The sequence below is a fragment of the Heptranchias perlo genome, unplaced genomic scaffold, assembly GCF_035084215.1.
Source record: "Heptranchias perlo isolate sHepPer1 unplaced genomic scaffold, sHepPer1.hap1 HAP1_SCAFFOLD_1280, whole genome shotgun sequence".
Lineage (NCBI taxonomy): Eukaryota > Metazoa > Chordata > Chondrichthyes > Hexanchiformes > Hexanchidae > Heptranchias > Heptranchias perlo.
Genome location: NW_027138517.1, coordinates 5,497 through 26,666, shown reverse-complemented (window position 1 = coordinate 26,666; position 21,170 = coordinate 5,497). Strand labels below are relative to the sequence as shown.

The window sequence follows — 21,170 nt, the reverse complement described above, 5'->3', positions numbered from 1 at the left end:
GCAAGAAGGTAGCAGATGGAGTATAATGTGGGGAAATGTGAGATTATTCACTTTGGTAGGAAAAATAGAAAAACAGAATTTTTTTAAATGGTGAAAAACTATAAAATGTTGGTATTCAGAGGGATTTGGGTGTCCTTGCGAATGAATCACCAAAAAGTTAACATGCGGGTACAGCAAGCAATTAGGAAGGCAAATGGCATGTTGGCCTTTATTGCAAAGGGATTGGAGTACAAGAGTAAGGAAGTCTTGCTGCAATTATATAGGAGTCTGGTGAGACCACACCTGGAGTACTGTATACAGTTTTGGTTTCCTTATCTAAGGAAGGATATACTTCATTTGGAGGCGGTGCAACGGAGGTTCACTAGATTGATTCCTGGGATGAGAGTGTTGTCCTATGAGGAGAGGTTGAGTAGAATGGGCCTATACTCTCTGGAGTTTAGAAGAATGAGAGGTGATCTCATTGAAACATATAAGATTCTAAGATGGCTTGACAGATGCTGAGAGGATGTTTCCCCTGGCTGGAGAGTCTAGAATTAGGGGACATAGTCTTAGGATAAGGGGTGGAACATTTAGGACTGAGATGAGAAGAAATTTCTTCGCTTAGATGGTCGTGAATCTTTGGAATTCTCTACCACGGAGGACTGTGGATGCTCAGTTGTTGAGTATATTCAAGGCTGAGATCCATAGATTTTTGGACTCTAGGGGAATCAAGGGATTATGGGAATCGGACGGGAAAGTGGAATTGAGGTTGAAGATCAGCATGATCTGATTGAATGGTGGAGCAAGCTCGAGGGGCCATATGGCCTAATCCTGCTCCTATTTCTTATATTCTTATGAAAAAAAACAGGAGAAAAAAATCCATTTTCACTTCCCTGTATTATTTTTATTATTTTTCCTGTTTCAGTGGAAGCTCTGAGCTCAGTAACTTGATAGAAAGACCACCGTAGATTAAGTAAACTGCTGTTCCCTGTCCTGCTCTTGTTGACGTCACACTGTACTGTAGAGGGTGGCGAGACGAATCTCTTCTGAAGTTTCTGTAAATGTTCCATTGCAGTGTTTTGGACTTTTGGGGATCAACGGAGCTGGGAAAACGTCCACCTTCAAGATGCTGACAGGAGACACTGAGGTCAGCAGTGGTGAGGCCTTCCTTGATGGATATAGGTACAAATTCCTTTGTAAATGGTACTTAATGATTCCTGAGAAGTAAACTGCAACGCCAGGGGTTCCAAACCGTAACCTGTGGGTGACATCCAACCCCAAACCCTGGGAATTATATGCAATACTCGATGGTTTGTCCTGTTTGAATTTCATGGGTCTGGAGGTTTGGAAAGGACTGTTTGTAGCGCTGTTGCCTCATTGGTGGATAAATCTTAAATCACAACACCATGATCTATTAATGTAAGCAGCTTGAGATAAATGCAGATTAATGGGATCGTGGATTAATGGGCAGGTTCCTAAGTGGCCCACAAAGACAAAAAGCTTGGACACGTCTGTGCTAAATAATGTGTGTAGTTAATTATTTACACATTAGGAACAGAAACAGGCCATCAGACCCAATAAACCATTGATAGCTTAACCCTACATACTCACCATAACCCTCAATCCTTCCCTACCCGTCATCTTTCCATATCCCTCAATCGTCCCCTACCTGCCTTCTCACCATATCCCTCAGTACTCCATTACCCGTCATCTTTCCATATTCCTCAATCCCCCTACCTGCCTTCTCTCCATATTCCTCAATCCCCCTATCTGCCTTCTCTCCATATTCCTCAATCCCCCTACCTGCCTTTTTATCATAACCCTCAGTCCCCCTACCCGCTTCTCACCATATCCCTTAGTTATCTCTACCAATCTTATATCCCTAAATCCCATCTACCCACTACCTCATCATATCCCTCAATCTCTGACCCACCCTCAACATATCTCTCAACCCCATCTACCACTGTATCACCATAATCAACAATCCTCCTCTCTCCAGAAACACATTTTGGGGGGAAATTTACTCTACAATGAAAGTCATAAATATATCACAAAGAAGAAATCTTCCCACACAGTTACCATCCCCAATAATGTATTCCACAACTCTGCATTACCCTTTGGGTGACTAAAGTTCCTCCTGCTACTAATTTCTCGCTTCTAACATGTGTCCCCTACGATTTAAACCCTTCTTCGTAGTGAACAGTTTGCCTGGATCGGTTTTGTCAATTCCGCCCATAGTCTTAAACTTTAGTTAGACCAGCTTAGGGTCTCCTCTTTAGCAAAGGAAACAAGACCAACTTCCTGAACCTTTCATCCTAACTTAAATTCCCAATACCCAGAATCAGCTTCATTGCCGCCTCTGTCCCCTCTCCAGGGCAGTAATATGGTCAGGTGACCGGAGCTGCACACAGTACTCCCACCTACAAAGTAACCTTGTGTCACTCAGAACAGAGAACAACCATGAAGATGTCTGCAGGCCAGATTATCCCACCTCCAGGTGGCAGGGTGATGGTGTGAAGATGGGAGAAAGCGGATAGAATCGGGAATTATGTTACAATATTTATTTTAGTGCCTAAGTTTCTTTCCTCCTTTAGCATTCTGTCCAACATCCAGGACGTGCACCAGAACACGGGATACTGCCCGCAGTTTGATGCCATCAACAAACTGTTGACAGGAAGGGAACAACTAGAATTCTACTCGCGGTTGCGTGGCATTCCCGAGCATGAGGTTGCTAAGGTTTGTTAAATCTTTACAAAGTATGAACCAAAGTCATGTGACCGTCTTGTACTGCAGGACAAAGTACACTGTGGGACAGGTCCCACCATCTGGAGTCGTGCACTGTGGGACTGAGGCCAACCACAAAACTAAATCCCATCGGCCCTTAAATGACATCACTGTTTCAAAGTCCTAAGTGTAGTATAACTGAGTCTGGGAGTAGAGGTTTGCTTTTACTCTGGGTTTACTGTACTTTTTTTTTTCTTTCTTATTTTATCAATGCTGCTATGGTCTGAACTTTCCTTTCTTCCTTCAGAGATCCAGGTACCTCCTCCCTACACACTTTTCCTCCTCCCTGTGTTGAAATCCAGATTAATTGCACTGTCTCCTACTCTTAGCTCATTCTTTCCAGGATCTGAAAACTACCACATTTCTTACCTCCCTCTGTCTTCCCTTCCTCCTACAATCTGAAAGCTTTTGAAACATCATTTAATTACTGTGTTTTTAAGTTTATTTTATCTTCTTTCTTGCTCTTTTCAACTCTGGTTGTGTTCTGCACTGTGGGACAGGTCCCTTTTCCTGATGCCCTGCACTGTGGGACAGGTCCCACTATCTGGAGCCCTGCATTGTGGGACTGAACCCTTCACCTGATGCCCTGCACTGTGGGACAGGTCCCACCATCTGGAGTCGTGCGCTGTGGGACAGGTCCATTCACCTGGTGCCCTGCGCTGTGGGACAGGTCCATTCACCTGGTGCCCTGCGCTGTGGGACAGGTCCATTCACCTGGTGCCCTGCGCTGTGGGACAGGTCCATTCACCTGGTGCCCTGCGCTGTGGGACAGGTCCATTCACCTGGTGCCCTGCGCTGTGGGACAGGTCCATTCACCTGGTGCCCTGCGCTGTGGGACAGGTCCATTCACCTGGTGCCCTGCGCTGTGGGACAGGTCCATTCACCTGGTGCCCTGCGCTGTGGGACAGGTCCATTCACCTGGTGCCCTGCGCTGTGGGACAGGTCCATTCACCTGGTGCCCTGCGCTGTGGGACAGGTCCATTCACCTGGTGCCCTGCACTGTGGACCTCGGTCCTTGAGCTGGGCTTTTGAAAAGTGTCTTCATCACAGTTTGAAATGCTGCTTTTTGGTGGGGTTAGATGTTTGTTTGCAGTCTACTTTAAGACCTAGAATTGTTTTATAGGTCACTGATTGGGGCGTGAAGAAACTGGGACTCTCACGCTACGCGGATAGACCTTCTGGGACTTATAGCGGTGGCAACAAGCGGAAACTGTCCACTGCCATCGCACTGATCGGATGCCCGCCAGTCATCTTCCTGGTTAGTGAGTTGTCCTGTGACCCATGAGTAACAAAGGCAATGGCTGGGAATTTCCTCGGAGCTTCTCTCACTCCGCCGCCGTAACATCAGTGGAAGTTCAACGTAAACCCTGTTTACGTACATCAGTAGGGTTTCCAATGCACCTCTGCGGAAGTTACCGCAGCGGAGCGAGAGCAGCTCCGAGGAAATTCCCGGACAATAACTTATGAACGGAATGAGGAAGCTGCTGAGGGTTCAAAAAGTTTAACAAAACCCTATTTCAAATGTTGCTGATGAACATCGCTCATGTGGCTCAGGTGGTACATGCACCGCCCAGTGTGGTCGGGAGCCACAGAGACCAGGAAGATTCAAGGTTCAATCCCTGCTCTGCTCTGAATTTACTGATTTGAGCTGGGTTGTCAACTGGGGCACTCCACATTGCATTAGGGAGGAGAAAGGAAATCAGTCAGGGTGCCTGCTGCTGATTGTTGTCGAGGACTGGAAAGTGCATGTGTAGATGTGGGTGAGGATAGGACCAGGCTCAGCTGTGATTTCCCCCACCACTGAGTAACCTACCAACACTCACTGCCTAGTCTCACACGGTATTGGAGGATGCCAGGCATCTTTAAAGCTGTACCCAGTGAGAGTTTGTTCCTTCAGGAGAGGATGGAGAAAAGTTGGGGGAGAAATAGATATTGTCACCTATTTGTTGTTGTTTTCCTCATTGACAGGATGAACCTACGACGGGAATGGATCCCAAGGCCAGGCGGTTCCTCTGGAATTGCATCCTAAGTGTGATCAAAGAAGGGAGATCGGTGATCCTCACCTCACACAGGTCAGTGTGCAGTAACTGCTGTTTCCATTGGAGACAAGTGCCTTGCGAAATGTTCGTGTTACCAGACCCACATGCAGCCCACCTGGAAATGAAAGGTAGTTTGCTAGCTGTGCAATATAGTTTGAGTGTAAATGCAGTGACTGAAAATGATTCAGGTACCTGCAAATTAGCCCTTTACAACTCCCTCTCGCACTCTCTCTCTCTCTCTCTCTCTCTCTCTCGTGCCTACATTTAGGTGTATCCGTATATAGAAAATTCTCCATCATCTTGGTTATCCTTACATTTTCTTCTGGTCAGTTTTATGCTCATCAAGGTGAGGAATGTTAGTGCCAGAGAATGAAACAATTTCTGCATCAGGTTCCCAGAGTCTGACACTCCCAGGTCAGATACACAGTAAAGCTCCTTTTATTCTGCCCCATCAAACACTCCCAGGTCAGATACTCAGTAAAGCTCCCTCTATAACTGCCTTATTTAAACACTTGCAGGTCAGATACAGAGTTAAGCTTTCTCTATAACTGCCTTATTAAGCAGTCCCAGGTCAGGATCTGATCCCGTTTAGGGGCAGAGTAAAGCTCCTCCTGCAATGTCCGGCCCAACAGTAAGCCCCAATCTTGGTGCTGCTGGGCAGTGGGTTGGTCGGGGGTGGGGGGGGGGGTGCTGTTGTCTGTGGTGAGCAGCAGGCCAGAATTAAATAGTGGAATGAATGAATATTCTGGGATTTCTCTCGATAATCTTCGAAGATTAGAGAGTATTATAAACAGAACTTTCCCTCAGGAGATTAAAGTGCAGTTTACGCTGCCCCTCTCACACCATGTGAAGTGACTTTGCGTGCGGATCAATGCATAAAGTAACAATATAACATGGGTCTGATCTCAGCCCTACAGTGTAAAACCCCCTCCCCTCATACTAAACATTACTCACCCAGGGAGTGGAGGCAGCTCAGCTCAAGTGTTGAACGTCAGATGTCCAGAGCTCTGTTGTTGCCCTCTGGTGCTGGTCAGATTTTGCTTGCTTTGCAACATACAGCAGTACTTTCCAGCCTCAAAATCTACATCACCTCCCTTCACCTTGCCCACCAAGCCAAACCTAGTCCAGGTTCCCCCACTGCCGTAGCCCTAAACCCACGTCTTTCTCTAGTTTCACTCTTACCTCTCCGAGCTCATCTTATCCATGAGACCCACCCCATGCTCCATTGACCCCATTCCCACTAAACTGCCAACCACCCAACTTACCTTCTTGGCCCACATGCGAGCTCTCCTTGTAAACAGTTCTCTCTCTCCTCAGGTACTGTCCCCAACCCTTTCAAAACTGCCTCTCCCCGGCCACTGTCTCAGGTTGAAGCTGACTGTTCGTAAACTCAGCGTCCTATTTAACCCTGAGCTGAGTTTCCGACCCCTTAGCCTCTCCATCACACAGACTGCCGATTTCCACCTCCGTAACATCACCTGTCTCCACCCCTGTCTCAGCCCATCTGCCGAAACACTTATCCATGCCTTTGTCACTTCCGGACTTAACTGATCCAGTGCTGTCCTGGCCGGCCTCCCATCCTCCACCCTAGATATTCTTCAGCTCATTGAAACTCTGCTGCCCGTATCCTAACCCAGGCCCTGTCCCACTCACCATCCTCGATGAGTTACATTGGTTACCGGTTCTCCAACATCTCCCATTTAAAATTTGTATCCTTGTGTTGAAATCCCTTTCTGGCCTTGTCCCTCCTTATCTCTGTAACCTACTCCAGCTCTACAATTCCTCGAGAACTCTGCATTCCTCTGACTTTGGCTTCTTGCACATTCATCGCCCCACCATTGAGGGCCGTGTCTTCAGCCATCTAGGCCCTAAGCTCTGGAATTCCCTCCCTAAACTTCTCTGTCTCTCCACCTCTTTCCTCCTTTAAGACCCTCCTTTATAACCTACCTCTTCGACCAAGCTTTTAATCACTAATATCTCCTTCTTTGGCTCAATGTCAATTTTTGTCTGATTACACTCCTGTGAAGTACCTTGGAGTGTTTTAAGGTGCTGTATAAATGCATGTTGTTGTTATTATGAAGGCTGGGCAGGGTGGGGCCTCAGCGTGCAGCCAAGCTTGGCGGGACGAGGCGATTCCAGTCAGGCAGAGGGGAGAGGTTGAACAAGTTGGGACGCAGGACAAAAATATTTTTAAAAGGGGGAAAAAATAGAAAGCTTAAAGTAGAATTTTTTTTAAAGAGATCTAATGTGGGGATCTGATTGGATTGTGTTGTCATGTGGTTAGCATGGACCAATCAGCGATGTTTATATGCACAAGATTCTTAATGATACAGAGAGATAAATTGTGTCTCGTTTGACTGATGACAGCTTAACCAATACCTGCAGTGTTTTGTATCAGTAAATGGATGATAGTTTGTGTGTGTCTGATGACCTTTTTATTCTTCGAGATAGTATGGAGGAATGTGAGGCTCTGTGCACGAGGATGGCTATCATGGTGAACGGGCGATTCCGCTGTCTGGGCAGTGTGCAGCACCTGAAAAGCAGGTAAAGTCATCTTCTGCTTTCAAACCCTTTCAAATCAAACTACGATTCAAGCATGTACCATTTAATGTTGTGTATTCTTCACATGAACAGAATTCCAGGAGCTAGATTAATATTTTGTACCATGTCACCTGTAAAATCAGAATGGCTAGATCAGGATAAACGGGTCTTTAAGACAGTGTTGATGGTGCTGGCACCTACATGTCAGACCTACTTAATGTTAGCTTGCATCAGTTGGTAGCACTCCCTCCTCTTGAGTCAGAAGGTTGTGGGTTCAGGTCACATTTCAGGACTTGAGCACATGATTAGACCATAAGACCATAAGAGATAGGAGCAGGAGCGTAGGCCATTCAGCCCCTCGAGCCTGCTCCGCCATTTAATGAGATCATGGCTGATCTGATTTTTACCTCAACTCTACTTTCCCGCCTTTTCCTATATCCTTTGACTCCCTTGCTGATCAAAAATTTGTCTAACTCAGCCTTGAATGTATTCAATGACTCAGCCTCCACAGATTTTTGGGATAAAGAATTCCAAAGATTCACAACCCTCTGGGAGAAGAAATTCCTCCTCATTTTCATCTTAAACGGGCGACCCCTTATTCTGAGACTATGTCCCCTAGTTTTAGATTCCCCCATGAGGGGTAACATCCTCTCAGCATCTACCCTATCGAGTCCCCTCAGAATCTTGTATGTTTCAATAAGATCTCCTCTCATTCTTCTAAACTCCAATGAGTGTAGACCCAACCTGTTCAATCTTTCCTCATAAGACAACCCTTCCATACCCAGAATCAACCTAGTGAACCTTCTCTGAACTGCCTCCAATGCAAGTATGTCCTTTCTTAAATAAGGGCACCAGAACTGTACACAGTACTCCAGGTGTAGTCTCACCAGCACCCTGTGCAGTTGTAGCATGACTTCCCTGCTTTTATACTACATCCCCCTAGAAATAAAGGCCAATATTCCGTTTGCCGTACTGCTGCACCTGTATGTTGACTTTTTGTGTTTCATGTACGAGGACACCCAGATCCCTCTGTACCACAGCATTTTGTAGTATTTCTCCATTCAAATAATATTTTGCTTTTTTATTTTTCCTCCCAAAGTGGATGACTTCACATTTTCCCACATTATATTCCATCTGCCAAATTTTTGCCCATTCGCTTAACCTGTTAATATCCCTTTGCAGACACTTTATATCCTCATTGCAACTTGCTTTTCCACCTTTCTTTGTATCATCAGCAAATTTGGCCACAAGACACTCTGTTCCTTCAACCAAGTCATTGATATATATTGTAAATAGTTGAGGCCCCAGCACTGAGCCCTGCGGCACCCCACTAGTTACTGATTGCCATTTTGAAAATGACCATTTTATCCCGACTCTTTGTTTTCTGTTGGTTAGCCAATCCTCTATCCATGCCAGTATATTACCCCCAACACCATGAGCTTTTATCTTGTGCAGTAATCTTTTATGTGGCACCTTATCGAATGCCTTTTGGAAATCCAAATATACTGCATCTATTGGTTCCCCTTTATCCACCCTGCCCGTTACTTCCTCAAAGAACTCTAATAAATTTGTCAGACATGATTTCCCCTTTGTAAAACCATGTTGACTCTCCTTGATTGTATTATGTGTCTCCAAATGTCCTGCTACTACTTCCTTAATGATGGATTCTAGCATTTTCCCAATGACAGATGTTAGGCTAACTGGTCTATAGTTACCTGCTTTCTGTCTCACTCCCTTCCTGAATAGGGGTGTTACGTTTGCTGTTTTCCAACCCGCTGGGACCTTTCCAGAATCTAGTGAATTTTGGAAGATTACAACCAATGCATCCATTATCTCTGTAGCCACTTCCTTTAAGACCCTCGGATGCAAGCTATCAGGTCCAGGGGACTTGTCAGCCTTTAGACCCATTAGTTTACCTCGTACTTTTTCTCTAGTGATAGTGATTGTTTTTAGTTTCTCCCTCCCCTTTGCCCCTTGATTTCCTTGATCTTATGCTCTTATGAGGATTAACCTCGGTCAGTCTTTGGATAAGTCAAAGCTATTCCTTTCTAACTTGTTGAATAGTGAATTTTTTTGTAAATCACTATTAGAAGCAGCCTTGTGAGGCCCTTGTGTTACACCAGCTTATTGAAATCACCAGTGACATCAAATGAACCAGCACTTCTAAAGCTTTCTGTTAACCTTTAGACTGTCCCCAATCCAGGGGAATATCAGTCTTCCTGGGCCAGCCAGTATTTATTGAAAGTTTTTGGCTAATGCACTGTAATGCTGAAACACACTCTGATACTAATAGTGATATTCCTGGTGTTTGAATCGCTATTACTGTAACATCAGTGCTTGTTTCAGCATCACAGTGCATTTGATAAAGTTCACTTATCTGAATTCCTTAATCAGATTAGTGCCATGTAATTCACTGCCAGCCACTCAGCATCTCCTGTACAATTAGAACAGCTAGATCAGGATAAATAGGTCTTTAAGACAGTGTTGATGGCGCTGGCCCCTACATGTCTGACCTACTTAATGTCAGCTTGCCTCAGTTGGAGCACTCTGCCCTCCTTGAGTCAGAAGGTTGTGAGTTCAGGTCACACTCCAGGACTTGAGCGCGTGATCTAAACTGATACTTCAGAGGTCCTACCACCCACGGAAATCTCTGCGTCCTTCCAATTCTGCTCTCTTGCGCATCCCTGATCTTCACTCCACCATTGGCAGCCGTGCCTTCAGCTGCCTAGGCCCTAAGCTCTGGAATTCTCTCCCTAAACCTCTCCACATCTCTCTGCTCCTTAAAGCCTACCTTTTTGACCAAGCTTTTGGTCACCTGTCCTAATATCTCTAAGTGGCTCAGTGTCAAACTTTGTTTAATAATCACTTCTTTGAAGCACCTTGGGTCATTTTACTATGTTAAAGTTGCTATATAAATGCAAGTTGTTGTTGTAGAGCAGTGAGGGAATGCTGCATTGGTGGAAAGGACATTAAACCGAGGTCCCAATTTGCTTATTCAAGTGGATGTTGAGCATTCCATGGCACAATTTGAAGACCAAGGAGTTCTTCAGTGCCCTGGCCAACAACCCCGAACTGGTCATTCATCTCATTGCTATTTGTTGGACCTTGCTGTGCACAGAATGGCTGCTTTGTTTGCCAATATAACAACAGTGACTGCACTTCAAAATGATTCATTGTATTTGAATCATGTTTGGGATGTTTTTGAAAGACATAAGGCAGTACATAAATACAAGTTCTTGTTTTCTTAAATGTTCTATTGAACTATTGCTTGGCCATGAACCTTTTTTTCCATTTTTCTAAACTTTGTTTTTCTTTGGGGATATTTTTCTACAAAACATTTTTTTCTCTGCCTAGCTGACCCGGTGCCTCTGCAACCAAGAGGGTGAGGGCACATCCCATCCCCCCTTTCTCTCTCCTCCCGGCCCCCCACCCTCGCCATGTCCCTTGCAAATGGGTGCCGGGAACTGGCCAAATGATGTTTTTTCCAGCCTCCACCCCCATTCCATCCCAATGAGATCAGATTCGGAGCCAGACTGGAACCTGGGACTGTCCCCACTTTCACCATGTGCTGTAGCCTGGCCCAATTTGTTCACTACGTTTTCACATACAAAATATTATGTATATTTTTGCAGAGCATCATCTTGGGAAAGGGAGGGGAGGAGGAATCGAAACTGTAATGGAAGTCAAAATTAAGAAAACTTTAAATTTTTGCCTGTTTTGGAATTTCTCTACACTTTGCAGTCTAACTGATGAATCTTTGCCCCTAGGTTTGGAGACGGTTACACCATCGTCCTGAGGATGGATAGCTCCACGCCGGACTTGTCTCCTGTAGAGGAGTTCATGATGTGTACATTCCCAGGCTGTGTGTTGAAAGAAAAGCACCATAGCATGCTGCAGTACCAGATACCAACTGGATGCTGCTCCCTGGCCAAAATCTTCAACGCCCTCATGACCAACAAAGAGAAGCTGAAAATCGAAGACTATTCGGTGTCTCAAACCACATTAGATCAAGTAAGAGCTCATTTGCCAGATACGCCAGGGCATCGTTACACTGCAGCTACTAGACCAGGGTCGGCACTCCCGGGTACGCTGCTGGCCGGCACTCCCAGGTACGCTGCTGGCCGGCACTCCCGGGTACACTGCTGGCACACTGCTGGCCGGCACTCCCAGATACACTGCTGGCCGGCACTCCCAGATACACTGCTGGCCGGCACTCCCAGGTGCACTACACACAAGGGATGGGTATGTGCAGCAGGTTATTTTCTCCCTTTTTCCACTGTCTTGACGTCACATGGAATCACCAAAATACTGTGGTGCAGAGCTGGGCGGAGGAGGGCTTGGGGGAAAAGACTAGTTTCGTTCCCCACTCCTCTGAGCTGTCTGTCTGCATTGCAGCAATTGGAGCTCATCGATCAGCTTCCAGGGCAATGGGAATATTATTGGTTTAATGAACAATGTACTGTATTTGATATCTGTTTGCCAGCTTCATTTAGAATTGGTCCCCCATGGCTTAGAGCGTAAAGGCTGTGAGTAACTGAGCCATACACGTCAGGAAGATCCCAGATCTCATCTCCAGTTTGTGTTGAGTTAGCTGCTCACTGTTTGGGTGGGGGATGGGGATACTACAGTTGGCCTCAGTGCTCTGGACTAGGGAGGGAATATAACCTGATGTTCCAGATCACTGTCCAATGAGCCCTGCTGGAAAGTGCACGTATGAACATCTAGCGAGGACAGGGTCAAGCTCACTGGTGATACTGCCCATGGTTAAATATCCTGTTGACATTCATTGTCCAGGCTCCCAAATGAAGAATGGCCCCTTGTGTGAGGTAACAGAGGTTTTCCTGTGCCGGTAGATCCATGACCCAGCAAGAGACAACACCTTTAGGAAAGCAGAAGGAGAATTAAAATCCAAGAAAATGTTCCAATATGTAATATAAAAATATATTAAATAAACATACTTCTAGTTGTGGGCCTGGATTTTCCATTTCCTGCCATTTTAACTCCTTCCTTTTTCTCATCCAGGTATTTGTTAATTTTGCCAAGGACCAAAGTGAAGACGACTATTTAAAGGATGTTGTCACACATGGACCAAAATATAAGGACACAGTAAAGCGCATCACAAACTTTTTAGCAGATGAAAACATGAGAGAGAGTTCAGTATGATCCGGATATGAGTGAAACCGCTTCCCATCTGAAATGCAAATGGAAGATTCCAAAATGCAGTAAGTTGGGGGTTGTGCAGTCACTGGACGATCGACGACAAACTCGTCTGCTCCTTGACTAGGAACCTACTTTTACCCCACCCTCATTTCAAGTTACCTTTAATTAACTTCAGACGAAAACAAAACTTTTATTCATCACCTTTCTGGATTTGTATGAACGATGATTCAAATGTACAAACGGATTTATTTATACTGTTTCATTCTAACACTTTTAGTACTTCTCGGTTTTTCTTTTAGCTCTTGCAGCTAAAGTTTACCTGGCACTTTTGTCCTGGAGTTTTCTGAAACAGAAAAAAAAATGAATGATGCAGGTGGATACATTGCAGTGAAGCTCCATTAATCCCACCTTAATGGTTCTGCACTGCCAGTGATCCGCAGTGTTTTGCTTGTTTGTTGACAAAGGGTGGTATGCTGCTAGGTGAGGGGGCAGAAGGAGAGGGAGGAATCATGGGGCCTAAAGGCTTTTATGGGCAGTGGATAAGGTGTGGGCTAAGGAAGGTAAGATAGGGTCGTTTGGCCCATTACGCTTATCTGTCTGATGGTTCGAGGCTGCTGGCAGATTCTGTCCATTCCTTACTGAACTGCTGAAAATTGAATTATAGGTGTCAGCCTTGGTGACATGATGCCCTTTCCCCCACCCCCTCCACTCCAAAATCAGGATATGTTGCTATGTTCTGTGTGCATCTAATTTTCATGCTGGAAGCCAACCACGACAGTTCCTACACTGAACAGGATTCAACCTCAGACTCAGGCACAGCACTCTCACCTCTGAGTCAGAAGGCTGTGGTTTCAAGTCCACTCCAGGAGCTTGAGCACATAATCTAGACTTGCACTGCACACAGGCTCACAGCTCTTGCTGTAATGAGATAAGTGAGTATTTTTGTTTAGAAAGCAACAAACAAATTAATTCTGTCTCTTAAATTAATGAAGAACCTTTCTTACAATCACTCTTTACAATTCAGGTCTGACACATAAGAAGCACTGCCTGACCAGCACAATTCTAACGGTCAGGCACAGTGTCTATATTTATGGGCTGGTGTTTAAAATCTCCATGTCTTGTACCTGTTCTGGAAATATCACCTGGTGCACTCATATTACTCCGGATCCAGATGTTGATTTGAGCACTGGGATTTTACCTGAAGGATCCGAGTTCATTATTTTTTTTTAAGAAGAATTGCAGAATATTTCCAGTTTGTATTTCTGCAACACTGAGCTCTCTGTAATCATTGTCAAAAGTTACAGCCAGTCCTGATTGCAGGGGCGAAGTGCACACCTCTCTCAGTGACCAATTCCTGTGGATGAATGTTCTTCACACTCAACTCCTGTTGACATCTCATTTAGCAGTTGGGCGGGCTGGAACCCACTTAAGGGGAGTCTCTCCCTAGTGCAATACTCGAGGTGGAACTTCAAACCAGAGACCCCCCCCCCCCCCAGCTTCAAAAACCTAATGTTAACCACGGGGCCACCCAAGCCCCTTTTCTAAATATATGCGTTAAACTGATCACATAGGGCAGCAATGGATAGCCGGCCAATGATCACCAAAAGTAAAGTCGTTCATTTTTACTACCAGCCTTGACTCAGACTTTAAAGATAAATGGAAGTTTAACTGAGTTGCACAATCCATCAGTTACTAGGAATTTGGACTTCTATTACACATCAATGCAAAAATGTCTGTGTGACTGGGAGATGGACGGTCCATCGCGTTGCCTTACATCCTGAGGTGTAAAAAGAAAAAAAGAAAGAATTTAAAATTACATAGCGCCTTTCATGACCTCAGGACGTCCCAAAGCGCTTTACAACCAACATAGTCATTGTTGTAATGTAGGAAACGAAGCAGTCAATTTGCGCGCAGTCAGCTCCCAGAAACAGCAATGAGATAATCACCAGATAATCTGTTTTAGGTGTTGGTTGAGGGATAAATATTGGTTAGGAAACCGGAACAACTCCCCTGCTCTTCTTCAAGTAGTGCCGTTGGGTCTTTTACATCCACCTGAGAGGCCTTGGTTTAACATCACATCCAAAAGATGGCACCTCCGACAGTGCAGCACTCCCTCAGTACTGCACTAGAGTGTCAGCCTAGATTAAGTGCTCAAGTGCCTGGAGTGGGCCTTGAACACACATCCTTCTGACTTAGAGGCGAGAGTGCTACCACTGAGCTACGGCTGACACTAGTGTACTATTAGGAAAGGACTTGAGACTGACCGACATTCACTGGTGCATCTTCACCCAAAGATGCATATTACAAAAAGGGTCCTTTATTAGGGTGCTATATCAGAGTACTGTGAGAGGTACCTGTATATTTCATGAGTGCTTTTAACTGTTAAAGAGGTGGAATCTTTTATGTACCTAAGCATCCAGGATTCTTGGCCCCAGTAGCACCACCTCAATCTTTATGTTAACGTATCAGAGGCTGATGTATTCAGTTTAATAGATACTTCACTGTGAAGGTTTGTTGCAGCTGGCTAGAAGTTTCAAGGATGTTGCAGTTTACACTATTGGGGGGGTATTTATCGCCCATCCCCAGCCTCCCAATACCACATGACGAAAACACCGGGTAGGGGGGCAATTGAAATAGGGCAGCAACTTACCCCATGGGATCCCCCTGCCTTCCTGCAAGATTGAAATCTAACCTGCTGTTGTCAGCAGGCGCAGAGGGCATCCACTAGAAGACAGCGGGATACTGCTTTAAATATGCAGATCAGGCCCTGATGATGTCATCGGGGCCCAACTGCAATCTTAACCTGCCAGGAGCTGCATCAAGGGCCAAAAGAGGCCCAGTGAGGCAAGTAGGTTGTTCTAATTTTCTTTAGATCGGTGTGCTTCTCTAGTCCCCACAAAGAAAACCTTGGTCCTCGCCTTCCACAAGCTTCTCCCCTCCCCGACCACGATCGCCAGTTGACTCCCCGATCAAGCTGCCTTCATACTGGGGACCGGTCCTGCGAGTCCCTGGCTGCGGCCTCTTGTCGCCCAACACCCAAAATCCCGCTCTTGCCTGCCTGCCTGCCAGGTATTGAGTTTCGTCGGGAGGCCGACAAGCTACCTGTAAATGAGGCCTGACCATTAAAATCGGCCGGGCCTCACACCAATGATGGTGTCGAGTTCATTGCCCACCTCAGACGCTTCTCCACCCACCCGGCACCAATCTCGTCTGAGTTAAAACTGAACGCTGTATGGCAATGAAATTTATACACGGGCCAGGGGCCACGTGCAGCCCACCTCCCTGCACCTACGGCCCTCATCACAGCTGCTACTTCACATGTCTCTGGGCCTCTATTCACAGTACCTTTAACAGTGCCGTGTTGATGGGATGTGGGGCTATTCCAGCTTCCACAGAGCAAGTGAAAGGGCCCCACCAAAATAGAACTATTGGGCTTGTAGATTTTTTTCATTCCCTGTGGAAAAGGGCCTCCATTTGGCAATGCCCACAATAGGATGACTGAGATCAGGAGCTCAGTGTGGGGGAATCACAGGTGCCTACCCACATTCCATCACTCCAAGAGCAGGGTTCCTAAGAATGGCTCTTGAGGAAGGCATTGGTCGTGGCCTTTGAAGAAAAGTCAGTAACACTGGTGACTCGGTTCTTGAAATGAATCCCACCTTGGTGCTTGCTCGTGATGTGTTGGCCATTGAGTGGGCCCTACACTCCATAGGTAAGTAGCCATCGAGGCTACTGCATAAGGAGAATGAGTGGGATTGTGCGAAAATGCAGCTAATCGTATCATTCCTGTGAAGGACCTTGATTGAGGGTTTTAATCTTAAATTGGACATTGCCCTGTGGTACTGACGGGTGGTGAAAAAACTGCAGATAAACCAACACTTGAAAACGAGCTAATAATGTTTGAAATGTTACATTCTTTGCTATTTTGCGCTTCTGTTACTTTGCACTTTTATATTTGAGATGGACTGTAATAAGCAGGAAAATGAGCAGAGAACAAAAAGCCATGTGTATATTGAAAATAAAATCATTATTAATTAGCGGAACGTGAGCAGGGCACTGAAAGGAGTCGCAACACTGGAACCGTGGGTAAATCGAGCTATGATTCAGCTCTTCCAGCTCTTTCCGTAATCTCACTTAAGGGGAGGGAAAGTCCGGAAAAGGGGTATTTTTTGTTCAAAATATTGGCCAAGTGTGACACAGAAGAGAAAAATCTACTCGCCAGAATTTTTTTTTGTAAAACGGTCGGTTTTCTTACTCGCGTGCAGACCCAGTGGAGAGGGCATCCACTAGAAGACAGTGGAGACGTGGTATCCCACATCTCATCGATCCGGGGCTCTTGGGGTTGCTCTGAAGTTTTGGCCTCCGGTGTTTCCTCTGAAGCCGCTCAGGGACATTCCTCGCCACTGGTAACACTGGAGCGGCCTAGAAGGGAGGGAGGCCCAACTCGAGGGTCTCCGCTTAAAATATGCTAACCAAAATTCTTGTCCATCTATTTCTCCATAAAATGGGGGGGAATGTTTTGAACAGAAACTACTCACCTGAGAGACTCTGCTTCCTCTTCACTTGCACAAGTTTAGGAACACAAGTAGCATTTAACGATGAAATGTGACATAATTATTTTCCGAATATTCTGGAGGTTGGGGCTGAGGCATGTTATTGCGGCAGACTCGAAAGGTGCCTTGCTCTGCATCGAGCCTGCGCCATACGTGATCTGGGAGTGCTCAGTGCTGCCACAGGTGGCTAAATGGGGCAAATCTTCCAATTCCATTATCAACATCCCTTGCATCAATCAAAGTGAGAGCAATTTTGTGCAAGGTGCCAATTCGATCCCTGGTCTGTGCTGAGTTAGCTGATTTTAACCAGGGTGGTGGTAGGGGCTACAATTGGCCTCAGTGAATCCACACTAGGGGAGGGGGTGGGGGGGAAATTAGTGGGAGTTCTTGCTCCTGACTACTCAGTGACCCCTGATGGAAAGGGCACATTAGTGGTTGTCAGGTGAGGATGGTATTGGGCTTCCCCGATCATGGCCTCTGAATTACTGAGCCCGGTTGATCCACTAACTCCAGTAGTGACTGGGAATCGAGCTTGGAACCTTCGAAATCTAATGTTCATAAAATGTTAGATGATGCTGATACAGAGTTGGTGCAGATCTATTCCAGATACAGTTCCTCAAAATCACATTCCAGTGTTCTTTAGGTCATTTTATGGGTGAGATACGGATACTTCTGGGTACACATTGCACAAGAATAAAATATATGTATTTGAGCTGGGTTATAACTCACTCGAACAGCTCTTAGTGTTGCCTCTGTTCATGGTCCCACTCTTATTATTATTGTATTGGACAGTGTACAAAATTTTGACAGATGAAAATAAAGACATACACTGAAGACAGAGCTTTATCTCCGATATCTTCATTAATGGCTTGAGTACATTGTGTTTAAGAGTTGAGTTACTGGCCTTCGTCTGTTCCGCTCCGTACATTTGAAAAAAGTATTTCTAGTATGCCCAGATTATCCAGTAACTGCACGCTCCAGATTTTGTGGCACAACAAAGGGTGCAGTGACTTACTCAAATGGAGTGTTATTTTATTGACAATCTTAAGCTGCTAACTGCAGAACAAATGGTAGAAACAAGGTCACTGACTGGGAGCAGAGCAAATGTTTGCATTCCCACTCTCAACATGGACCCTAACCAAGCTGATGAGGGTCTCTGCCAGTCTGGTTTCAGACTGGGTGCTCTGGTTGTCTGGAGATTTCTAAACTGTAAACCAGACATTTTTAAAAAATATGTATATAATTGCATTTTTCACACGTGTGTCTCAGGAGGTGGGGATTATAACTGGTTTTGTTTCTCTTTGAATTTTTCGTCACTCTATGTCTTATTTTGATTCCTCTGGCAAACCTCTCCTTCTCACCACTATTCTACCGAGATGGATCTTACTTAATTGTAGTATCTCACACAGAGAGATACATTGTGTGCACCAATTTCCAGTGCATGTTACAGCACATGGCAAAGAGGAACAAACTCCACACACACTCACTGACTCTCTCTCACTCGCACTCACGCATATGCGCTCACTGACTCACTTTCATGCTCACGCAAGCACTCATGCACACAAACAATCTCTCTCTCTCTCTCTCGCACGTGCTCACTCAATCCCTTACAGTCATGCACGTACTCTCACTCACGCACACACATGCACCCTCAATCTCATGCACTCGCGCTCACATATGTGCCCTCATGCACTCCGTCTCATGTACTGACACATGTACGCAATGTAATCTGGGCCTCTACATTTTATCAAGGCCAAAAGTGGAGAGGGAGCATGTGTCACGTACATAGGCTCTGTCCTATATAATGTCATATAATAGTTCTATTGTAAACTGTAGCTAGGTCAATGCATCAGGAATTTTTAAATGGAGCTAGCAGTTCTGTTTCTGAAATAATTTCCTTTGTCTTGACGAGAGCTCACCTGTTGTCTGGTGTGGACACTGAGATTCAGAGAGTATGGTCTGCCTTTGTTTGTGGTACAGTTGGTAGATGGACCTCCCATCAGGTCAAAATTGTTGACCAAATACTTCAGACAGTATATGCAATTTTGCCACAGTTTGAAGAAAACAAAGCTGCAATCTGTTATGGATGACCCATCAATGGGGATCCAGCTGGGCAGGTGGTTGTCTTGAGATTAACACCTGTGACATGAAAGGCATGTTTTGATAGGAGTACTTGTTCTTCAAAGAACCTGGCCTTCAAGTCAAACAATGGGTATATCTGGCAGCAATCCTAGTTTCATTGGTGCATTCAGCTCAACATCATAGTGGCGAGACAGAACTTCGTAAAGCTAAAGCACCCGTCTTGTGTTCATCCAAGGATTTGTTAAAAACCCTAAGAATTTCAAAACATGTATTTTGATTTCAGAAAATGGTTTGAGGTATAAGTGTAAGTCAAATACTGTGTTGCTGTTTACCTGTTTCTGTACAAATTTACATTTTATAATAAATTTGACTTGTAGCTTTAGTCTGAGCAATATGGTGCGCCAGGTTGGGGTTATTTGCCTATGGTAGCAATCGCAATTATGGTGGGCATCCGTACATTTTTGAGTAAAGATATTTGGTAAAAGGATAATCTAACCTCATTCTCTCCATGCACAAGGTTTATAAGTTTTGGTTTCCAGGCCTGGCCATGGAAATTGCCTTATTGCTCTAAACATCAGTGGAACGTTGCAAGAAAGCCAGAATTGTAACACGGGATACAGGTAGGAATGGGTGGGATAGGATGTTGGGGCTCGGGATTTTTTGATATGTTAAAAGCCCTATATAAGTACATGTTGTTGAAGTGGGACAGAATGTTGGGAAAGAGGACTGGCAGAAGGTAGAAGGGGGGAGCAGGAGGGGTTTGCATCTGGGCCTGATTTCTGAGAGTTACTTCACTGCTGATGAAAGTTCACTGAAAGCTTTAATTCCCAACACCTCCAGATCATGAGACACTGAGGCAAATAAAGAAAGAAAGACTTGCATTTATATAGCGCCTTTCACGACTTCAGGACGTCCCTAAGCGCATTACAGCCAATGAAGTACTTTTAAAATGTAGCCACTGTTGTAATGTAGGAAACGCGGCAGCCAATTTGCACACAGCAAGGTCCCACAAACAGCAATGTGATAATGACCAAGTAGTCTGTGTTCGGTGTTGGTTGAGGGATAAATATTGGCCAGGATACCAGGAAGAACTCCCCCGCTTATATGGGGTGGGGGGGTGCTACAATTGGCCTCAGAAGGCGGAAACTATCCGGATTCCTGATTGTTGTCCAGTGCCACCGCTGTAATTATACATTATAAATTATAATGGGGAATCAGGAAATGGCAGATGCGTTAAACAAATATTTTGTATCTGTATTCACAGTAGAAGACACAAAAAACATATCAGAAATAGTGGGGAACCAAGGGGCTAATGAAAGTGAGGAACTTAAAGTAACTAGTATCAGTAGAGAAAAAGTACATGAGAAACTAAGGGGACTAAAAGCCGATAAATCTCCTGGACCTACATCCAAGGGTTCTAAAAGAGGTGGCTGCAGAGATAGTGAATGCATTGGTTATGATCTTCCAAAATTCCCTAGATTCTAGAACGGTCCCAGCAGATTGGAAGGTAACAAATGTGACCCTGCTATTCAAGAAAGGAGGGAAAGAGAAAACAGGGAATTACAGGCTAGTTAGCCTGACTTCAATCGTCAGGAAAATGCTGGAATCCATTATTAAGCAAGTGGCAACGGCACTTAGAAAATCATAATATGATTAGGCAGAGTCAACTTGGTTTTATGAAAGGGAAATCGTGTTTGACAAATTGAGTTTTTTGAGGCTGTAACTAGCAGGGTAGATAAAGGGGAACCAGTGGATGTAGTATATTTGGATTTTCAAAAAGCATTCGAAAAGATGCCACATAAAAGGTTGTTATGCAAGATAAGGGCTCATGGGGTTGGGGGTAACATATTAGCATGGATAGAGGATTGGTTAATGGACAGAAAACAGAGAGTAGGGTAAATGGGTTATTTTCAGGTTGGCAGGCTGTAACTAGTGGGGTGCCACAAGGATTGGAGCTTGGGCCTAAGCTACTTACAATCTATATTAATAACTTGGAAGAAGGGACCGAGTGTAATGTATCCAAGTTTGCTGA

General features: G+C 45.1%; 1 protein-coding gene across 1 annotated transcript in view; it reads left to right on the top strand.

The window, feature by feature from the left end:
* Positions 1-17,894, top strand: part of LOC137308313 (phospholipid-transporting ATPase ABCA1-like) — a gene marked incomplete at its 5' end in the record, with an annotated part of 31,993 nt that extends 14,099 nt beyond the window's left edge. The window contains 7 exons of the mRNA XM_067977112.1: positions 1,055-1,161; positions 2,574-2,715; positions 3,887-4,021; positions 4,732-4,835; positions 7,254-7,346; positions 11,111-11,354; positions 12,366-17,894. Coding sequence (XP_067833213.1) covers positions 1,055-1,161; positions 2,574-2,715; positions 3,887-4,021; positions 4,732-4,835; positions 7,254-7,346; positions 11,111-11,354; positions 12,366-12,506 — 966 coding nt within the window. The remainder of the gene's footprint in view (positions 1-1,054; positions 1,162-2,573; positions 2,716-3,886; positions 4,022-4,731; positions 4,836-7,253; positions 7,347-11,110; positions 11,355-12,365) is intronic.
* Between the last annotated feature and the right edge of the window lie 3,276 nt (positions 17,895-21,170).